At 37.4% G+C, this 9142-nt stretch overlaps 1 protein-coding gene across 1 annotated transcript in view; it reads left to right on the top strand.

Moving 5' to 3' along the window:
* The first annotated feature begins 292 nt into the window (after nucleotides 1-292).
* Nucleotides 293-9142, top strand: part of ofcc1 (orofacial cleft 1 candidate 1) — a 91603-nt gene continuing 82753 nt past the window's right edge. The window contains exons 1-4 of the mRNA XM_088283566.1: nucleotides 293-347; nucleotides 419-469; nucleotides 6142-6285; nucleotides 6340-6398. Of these exons, the coding sequence (XP_088139692.1) occupies nucleotides 293-347; nucleotides 419-469; nucleotides 6142-6285; nucleotides 6340-6398 (309 nt within the window). The remainder of the gene's footprint in view (nucleotides 348-418; nucleotides 470-6141; nucleotides 6286-6339; nucleotides 6399-9142) is intronic.

Here is a 9142-nt window from a genome sequence, read left to right as displayed (position 1 = left end):
TTCGTCAGCCTAGCAGCTTCAATCTGTTGCCCTGAAAACATTTTTAATATGAAAGAAGCACCTTTCTCAAAATACATACAATCACAACTTCATATGGTGTGGACAAAGTTCAGTATTACATAAGAAAAATCAATTGATATTTAGATACAAGATCCGACTCCAGTTATCAAGGGAAATGTTGTCTGATTATGAGTATTATTACTGTGGCGAAATCAAAATGATATGTGGCCACATCTAAGTGTTAGTGTTGCAGGAATCGTGGCCGCCACAGCTGCTGGAGCAGGAACGAGTGATGGTCGCAGGTCGTGCATCGCTGGAACAGAAACCAGTGGCAACCACAGGAAGGGGTGAGGGAAAGGGAAAACAGTCTTGTGTGTCAGAGTCACTAGGGACTTCCGTCAATGCACTTACTGCTCAGGGCGAGTTCAGAAACTCTTAGTGGCGATTGGTCACCGTAGTCAGACCATAGGTGACAACAAATATGTCAAACATAGTCAGGAAACAATATACTTATCTATCTATCTAACACTTATCTACTCTGGATGAATGTGTCAATTGAGTAGTCTTCTCCTGATTTGGCAGTGTACCAACATGTGCTAAAATTTAGCACGTAAAAATTAAATCATTACAGATCATTTCAGGGAGTTGTAGTTTTCACCTACAGACCAATTTTATAAGTGCCAATGTTCAGCACATTCAAGTGTCCCTTTAATAATTAAGTGCAGCGTTACGTGTGCATATTTGTGCCATGACTTGCACTGTGGACAGAATCTTGAGCTTGTGTATGTTTTTTTTTCGAGAGATATGAGTTGACCTATATTTATATATATATATATATATATATGTATATATATATATATGTGTGGGGGGGTGCGTGTGGTGTGTGTGTGTGTGTCCAAATTAACATGTTAACTCTGGAGATTAATCTAAAATATTTTAACTTAGTTATCCCTGTTTGATTTACATAAAAATAATATGCATACTTTGCAAATATTGTACCATATTAGCAGTATATCTTTAGCACACCATCTCAAACCAAAACACCATGCTGAAGTTACCACTGGGCCTCACAAACCAACACTTCTGGAGTGTGGATTGTATTCAAGAATCAAAGAATGCTATTAGAACAGTCTTTGAATTAAATATCCTTCATATTTGATGATCTTACATTAATTCCAAGATATTATTTAAGTAAAAATCTGTTACAAGCTTCACAAAAACTAGTCGTTGAAACGTGATTAATCACAATTAATTATGGAAATTGTTTACGATTTATTACTGTATATATATACAGTAATAAATCGTAAATATATATATATATAAATATATATATATATATATATTGCATCATAGCCTAACATGTAATATAAATTCTTATCCAGTATCCAGTAAACTGCGAGCATTATTAGGATGACGACAAAGAAAGTTTTCTGTACTTTTTGGCAATGCGAGCATATCATTTCCTATTCTGTCAATTAGCTCGCATTTGACCATATAATAGGACATGTTATTGAGTAGTCAGTGACGTGAGAGGCCTCCTGACGGTCACCAAGATTCTTATAAGACCCCCCCTCGCTTCCCTTCGCTCTCAACTTCTCTGAGATCATGCCCTAATGATGACCCTAGGCCCACTTTTAATCACCATTTGCCTTGCCCCTTTAAAATATCATTCCACTTGCCTGCACAGGTTTAATTCCAGATTCATGACTTAACTGCCCTTCAGAAACGATCTTTTAGGGCCACATCATTTTTTTTTTATTCCCAAGAACATTTTTATTCTAATTTGTATTTGCTTTAATGGCTTTCCCCTACAATAATTACGTTCCATCATGCAAGACAACCTTAATACCGAAACTTTTGTCCTCATTTTTAGCTGCCCTCATTTTTTTTTACCAAATGCAACTCGGTTTTACACAGACAGAACAAAGATACATTGCCTCTGTGGTCAGACTACAAATAAGAAAAAAGATTTAAATAACATTAGCCCCTAAAAAGTCTGACGCGTTTTCTTTGCAAGGAAACCAAGTCACCAAATGGAATCAAAATAACACAATCACAGCTGCAACTTGATTTCCAGGTTTTAATTTGTTCCTTGACCAAGCTCGTAACCTAGTTTACTCATATTTACTCATCATATCTGTTTCCCCCTTTGAAATGAATTGCTGTTAATTCTTTACAATCCCTAAAAAAAACATCACATTTTTGGGTTACATATTTAAAACAAATGACACTAACACTGAATTGAAATATATTTAAGATAATGGAATATATTGAATCAATTATGTGTTTTTTGGGGGGGCGTGGCCTACTGAGTGACAGTAGCTCAGACTGATTTTTCAGACTGTTACTTGTTTCATAGATTGTGCGTTGACCGTTTCAGGGCAGATATGGGAGGAAAATCATTTTGAACACACACTGCACCAAAAAAACAATGGCTAAATAATCTTTTTTTGGAGAATCGGGCCTTTGTTGACTTTCTACGCAAAATGTCTCAAATTTTGACTCCTTGTAAATTTAATGTTCAGTCCACGCCGACAAATTGTAGATTTGATTGAGTTTGATACTTTATTTTCATTACTGGACCAAGAACCTCCTGAAAACAAATGACTATTGAAATTGAAGATGTGATATCGAAACCTTTACCTTTCAATTTGATGTGAAACACTGGTTTTAGTGGCTAATTTGCTTGTGAGTTTGTCACAGATGTGATCAATCACTCATGTCTGACTCGCCTTGATTCAGAATATCTGGCATCTCTCTATGTCACGTCTTCATCTATTTATTAAAAAAAACATTTATAAAGATAAAAAAAATAAATAAATGAAGGACAAATGTTTTTTATTTGACCTTGTGAAAAATGTAGAGGAATCAATGGCAAGCCTCTGAAGGGACCGCAGTATTGTATTTTGGAATGAGGGTGGATCAAAAAAAAAAAAACGACAAAAAAAAACAAACAAAAAAAACAGAAATGCAGCCTTATGAACAGCTGTATTGAGATTGAGTATCATCCCCATATGCTAAGAGAAAACAATCTCTTCACATTACAGAGTCTGAAGATGGGGGGAAAAAAACACTTAATCAACTAACATTGATATTACTTCTGGCAATTAGGAGCATGCTGGTAATGATATGAGTTTTCAGCTGTAAATAATTATGCTGCCTGCAGGCCATACTTTAATTCTCGGCTGTATCTATAAACAATAATCAAACCAACAGCGGCAGGCTAAAAGTTGGAGCTTTGCTCTCGCAGAGAAGCGGTTTAAGAGCAGCTGATTGGAGCCCCGTGGTGATGGGTCACCTTCAGGTGCTCTTGCATATACACCAGCGAGCTATTGCATAGCGCTATTGATCAGCAATATGTGGAAACACAAAGAGTGGAGCAACCTCTTCGGAGTACGACTGCGCTTGCTGAATGCTTTGATGAGGAGTAAAAAAAATGTGAATGTTAAAAGACAATGGAGTCCAAAAAAATGATGTTTTTTTTCACCAAACAAAAGAGCAGTTTTCGCCCATAAATTGAATGTTGCACTGAACTCACCAGAAAAAAAATCACTGATAAAATTGAATATTTTTTTTTTTGTTGATTAGTTTATGAATCTTTGGACAGAAGAGAAACCAAACCCTGTTGTGAATTGTGAAAAACTGCTATAATTAACAAATGTCATAAGATGTTAAGAATTGCCCATAGTAATAGCCATAAATGTAACACAAATGATGACATCAAATCCGTTTAATATCATTTCAAATTAATCTGAAATGACCCTTAAAGATAACTGTCTTCAGATTATCTGATTTCGAAAAGGTCTCAGGTGTAAATGGCGAGTTGTATAATAGATGGTGTTATCACTTTCACGCTCTCTTTCTTGTCACTGGAAATTCAATATGGCACATCATGGCGAGGGAATTTCTGAATATGTGGATAAAAAAAGTTCTAATGAGAGATTGTTTCGGCGGTGGTCGTCAATTTTACAGCGATCAGAGCAAAATCAGAGATTAAAATCAAATCAGTTATTACTAATCGTTGCTACACTGTGAAAAACATGTATGTCCAATTATGTATTTATTTATTTTTTTACATTATTGGAATGTCTATAATGCAGAAACTCTATTTACATAAAAATAGACAAATCTGAATAATGTTTTTTCACAGGAAGGAGACGAAATAAAACATTGGCTCATTCCCTGCAAATCAACAGACCAAGACGATATGATGACGATATTATACACTGGCCAAATATCTCTTCAGACCTAAACCCTAATGAACATCCTCAAACAGATGGCGAAGAAGCACAGGATTTCAGTGTCAACCTGTGAAGAGCGGGTGAAATCCGAGATCAAGATAGTTTGCAGTGCTGAAAAATAATGGTGGTCACATAAAATACTGACATTTTCTCTCAGGAGTATTCTCGTTTTTGTTGCCAGAGGTTACTGGGCATGTGTGGCGAACGGGCTAGTCGAAATACTATTGGAATAAGTATTACTTACTTACAATTTCCTGCTCATGTCAGATCACCTATGAATGAGCTGTAGACGTTTATACATTCTGGCCTGTGTGGCATTTGTTCTGTTTTGTAGCTGCAAATTTTAATCTAAAATTGCTACACTGCTGCTATGGGAAAAAAAAAAATATTTGAAAAAAAAAACTACAAGAAATCTAAGCTCCATACAAACAAGTGATTAGTCCCACTCTACAGCTAACTTGTATTCGCTGTCAGTCACTGTCGACCTAACGACAAAAAGGCAGCGTGCTGATGAGTCCAGACTAAGATGAAGAGCATAATTAAGGAAACATATGAAAGCCGGCACTGGGTGTGAGATTAATTAGGTGCATGCCAATACCTCATCAATAGCCGATTAACTAATGACACACGGCCCAATGAGGGCTATTGATCGGCTCCTAGTTTGCTGTGTTAATAGGTTGTAGCCGACATTCAGAGTGAAAGCTGACACAAAGTGAAGAGGCTAGCGTGCAGGAGGCGGGGGTTGTGATGGTGGGGGGGGGCTAAACTACAAAATCACAAATGTAGTCAAACTGCATTGATGTAATGTGGCCTCATGGGATGCCAGTGATTACTGTGACCACAACTGATCTTCTTTGAATGTGCCAGAATTCCCATCCTTTCCGTGATAATTAAAAATGACCCCAAAGGACCCTCCCCTCCACGGAAATGGAAGGGAGGACTCAATCTAGATTAATGGCATTGGAATGGCCAACATCAAGTTAGCCACTTTATGATAATGATTGTAAAGATAATAATGAACACTTGGATGAGGGATGAACAATCCCATGTCCTGCAGTCGAAGCCCTATACAGGTTAATTAGGTAAGATAACATAATTAGCCACGCTCATGCCTGCACTAAGAATAAATTGGACGAGATGGCGATTTAAGTCTATATTAATCGCATAAACGATCAATGACAGTTTAGCTAAGATTTTGGCGGTCTGAATTAGAGCATATCTCATTCATGCATTTTAACGAAGACGGAAAATTTTCAAAGACAAAAGCAATTAATTGCCACATAGATGTCTTAAATGAATCAGATATCGCAACGTAGTTATGATGGCAGATCAAAAATATGTTACTGATTGACGTCTGGTTGTTTTAATTTTAAAGCAAATATTTCTCATAATAGGAAGTTTCACTTTGTGTGGTGCTCTTGGTTGAATTCCGAACTGTACTGCCTCAGGTGTTGGACATATACTGCACTACATGGCACGCTAAAATAATTTGTCATCCATTTTCAAACATGAACTAATCTCAGTGTCGTTGTGAATCTTCTTCTTCGAGCAGCTGGTTAACTTGCCGGCTTCCCGCTTGAGAAATGCATTTTTCTGGAGCTCCCTCTCAATAATGTATAATGCAATTGTCATATGCTACATAATGCATGTTTACAAAGCAGAGTGAGTACTTTACCTTCAGTTTGGCGGAGTTCGTTGTCGCTACGGAAAGGTGATAGAGTGGCTATCTTTGTCAGTAATGTCTCCCTTTGAGTCCCATTGAAACGATAAGGGGTGCATGGATTTTTGAGTGGAGCAACATTTCACGCTCATTAATAATAAAATACACTGAAAAGACAACAAACAGTGATGCCATCTGCTTGTTGAGACCGTCATAAAGATGCAACTTTGTCTTTGGCAGGTGACAGTTTTAAAAAGGGCATGCTGTCGACAGCCACATACGTCTTGAAGGAAATGGTTTTCAAGGGCTTGTTTCTTTTTGGTTATGTCGCTCTTACATCAAAAGAGTCAACCATAGCCCCGTCTATTTGTGCTTCTTGTTGCAGTAAGCGAAAGCGAACATGAGGAGGGAATATGAGACGCACCTGTGTGTGTTGACAACGCCATGGCAACTACTTTGGAGCTGACCATGAGGACACACTATTTGGGCCCTCAAAGGTAACGTTTGTTAACATTTACTTGAAAATGCTTTTAATGAGCTCTGTGCTTAAAATGTATGTCGGTTTTTGCCAATGTTGTTAGAAGTAAATGGCAAAAAGCGTGTTTTCCGTTACGCAGTCTTTCAATATACTGTTTATTTGTTGCTTGCACTTTGAAAATGCACAGAGTGACGCATTTCGCACGCAGAGCATCTTGGTTAACCAGGGCAGGAGAAAGTGTGTGCCCCCTTTTACTGTGATTTGTGTCTTGAGGTAGGCTGGCTGTTTTCAAACACTGAGAACAAATACAATATTCTTTAGTGCACGGTGCCCTGTCCCTTGGTGACTATTGAATTACACGCCTTATCCATGTTTCGCGGAAAAAGAAAAAGAACGCCAAGCAAAGATTTTATGTTTCACTGTGTCGTAGAAAAGGGGAAATGGCTTGTGTTGTGCAACACAGAGCTCAGTGTCACTCTGGATTAAGGCCTGATTGGGTTTAGCAGACTGGATGACAGAGGAGATGGTCACTCTCAGGAAAATAGAGGGAGACTGTTGAAGGTCAACAAATGTATCATGTCCTTCTGGTAGAATGATGGCGAAATGAAGAAGCATTCTTTGTACATCCTTGATATTCTGCATATTTTGTGTTTTCACCGGGTAACTTCGTTTTTCATTACACCTGCTCACTCGACGCTGGGGTGGACCATAGGGAGGGGGGGGGTGTCCAACAAGATGATCCCCCACTTGAGGCACAGATCTCTAAAGTCAAATTTAATTATCATTTTATTTTATCATAGTAGCTTTTTTGTGTAAAAGGGAAAATCAACTCCCAAAAAAACATATATATATATTTATTATTCGTCGATAATATGTTCTATACATCTTCACTCATCTAAATCTAACATCTGGTTAATGTTGTGTTTGTGGAATAAGTTAAACAGCAAAATGCTCCAATTTTTAGCTGTCTCAGAGGGCAGCCAGTTTGTCGTGGCTCACCTGTTTTCTGAAGCTGAGCCATGATTGGTCGCGAGCTGAGCACTGCAAAACTGTGTTGTCGTTTTCAGTCGTCAGCAAGTGGCAAAATGGCCGCCTCCGACATGTACAAAAACTGGAGGGTTTTACTGCTTAACTCATATTCCACAAACGCAATATTAAACAGAGTTTCAACTCATCGGCTTGCATAGAAGAGTTTCTTGAAAAGAACATTTTGGAGTTGACTTTGCTTTTAAGGAATACGTGTTAACTTCTTTATCAGTAACTCATGAAATGGTATATCTGTTTCCGTGTTATACACCAGCAAGCCTACCATGCTAAATGTGGCCTTCGTATTAGCCACAACATCTGTCAATTCCAAACGTAATACAGCATTTGAACGGCCTAATACAAGGAGACGGGTTCTCTGGACCCAAGCTCGTCTGAAATGAACTGACACTAAGTGGGAAAGTCTGCTGTCGTCTGATGAGTCCACGTTTCAAATTGTTTTTGGAAATCCTGAACGTGGTTCTCCAGGCAAAATAGTAAAAGGACCATCCAGAATGTTATAAGAGCAAAGTTCAAATGCCAGCATCGGTGCTGGTATGGGGGTATATTAATGCCCACAGTAACTTGGACATCTGTGAAAGAACTATTTATGCTTAAAGCTAGATACAACACTGCCATTGAAGCAACATTTTTTTCCTTGCTTATTTCAGCAATATAAGTCCTCGCGACACATGTTGAGCATATGTTGCAATAGTATGGCTCCACATTAAAAGAGTGCAGGCACTTGCCTGGCCTGCCTGCAGTCCAGACCTGTCTCCCATTGAAAATGTGTGCTGCATTGTGGAGTACAGAATGGGAAAGAATTTCCTCTAAAAAGCTTCAACAATAAGTGTCCTCAATTTGTCAACGCTTATTAAGTGTTGTTAAAAGGAAAGATGAGGTAACAGTCACAAATCTGCCCCTGTCCCAGCTTTTTAGGAACGAAATTCAGAATGAGTAAATATTTGTAAAAAAAAATAAAATAAATAAAGATAAAAGAAAAGAAAATTAGCAGTTACTTTCAATTGAATACAACAAGTAGACAGACATCAATCCATTTATATATATATATATATATATATATATATATATATATGTATATTAGTGCTGTCAAGTGATTAATTTTTTAACTAATTAATCACAAAAAAATTCATGATTAATTGTGATTGATCACATTTTTCACCTACTATTTTTTTGCGAAGCATATAACAGATATTTACTTGAATAATATCTTGGAATTGATGCAAAATCACCAAATATGAAGTATATTTAATTCAAACTGTTCTAATAGCTTTCTTGGATTCTTGAATACGATCTAAATGGAGACATCTTTGCAGACATTTATTTTCGAAACATTTCTCAAAACTGCCCACAAGCGCCACACTCCAGCAGTGTTGGTTTGCAAGGCCCAGTGGTAACTTAAACACAGTGTTTTGTTCTGAGACATGTTAAAGACAGCTAATATGGCACGATATTTGCAAAGTATGCAAATTATAAGTAAATCAAACTGAGTTAAAATATTTAACGGAGCTTTAACGGCTTTAATTTTGACAGCCCTTATATATATATATATATGAATCATTTAGTTTTCCTGTCCCATATTCTTACAGTACATTGTAACTTTTTGGACTTTCCACACATGATTCTGTTCGCTTTATTTTTTTTTCAAATCCAGTATTGTGTGTGGCATGTCACTGGTTAGACAATCAATAATAAAGTATGTCAGAGTCCCCTCCCCCC

The sequence above is a fragment of the Idiotropiscis lumnitzeri genome, chromosome 19, assembly GCF_059441095.1.
Source record: "Idiotropiscis lumnitzeri isolate Australia: NSW breed Sydney's pygmy pipehorse chromosome 19, RoL_Ilum_1.0, whole genome shotgun sequence".
Lineage (NCBI taxonomy): Eukaryota > Metazoa > Chordata > Actinopteri > Syngnathiformes > Syngnathidae > Idiotropiscis > Idiotropiscis lumnitzeri.
The sequence above is the reverse complement of the archived record's forward strand: the minus strand, read 5'-3'. Positions and strand labels throughout refer to the sequence as shown.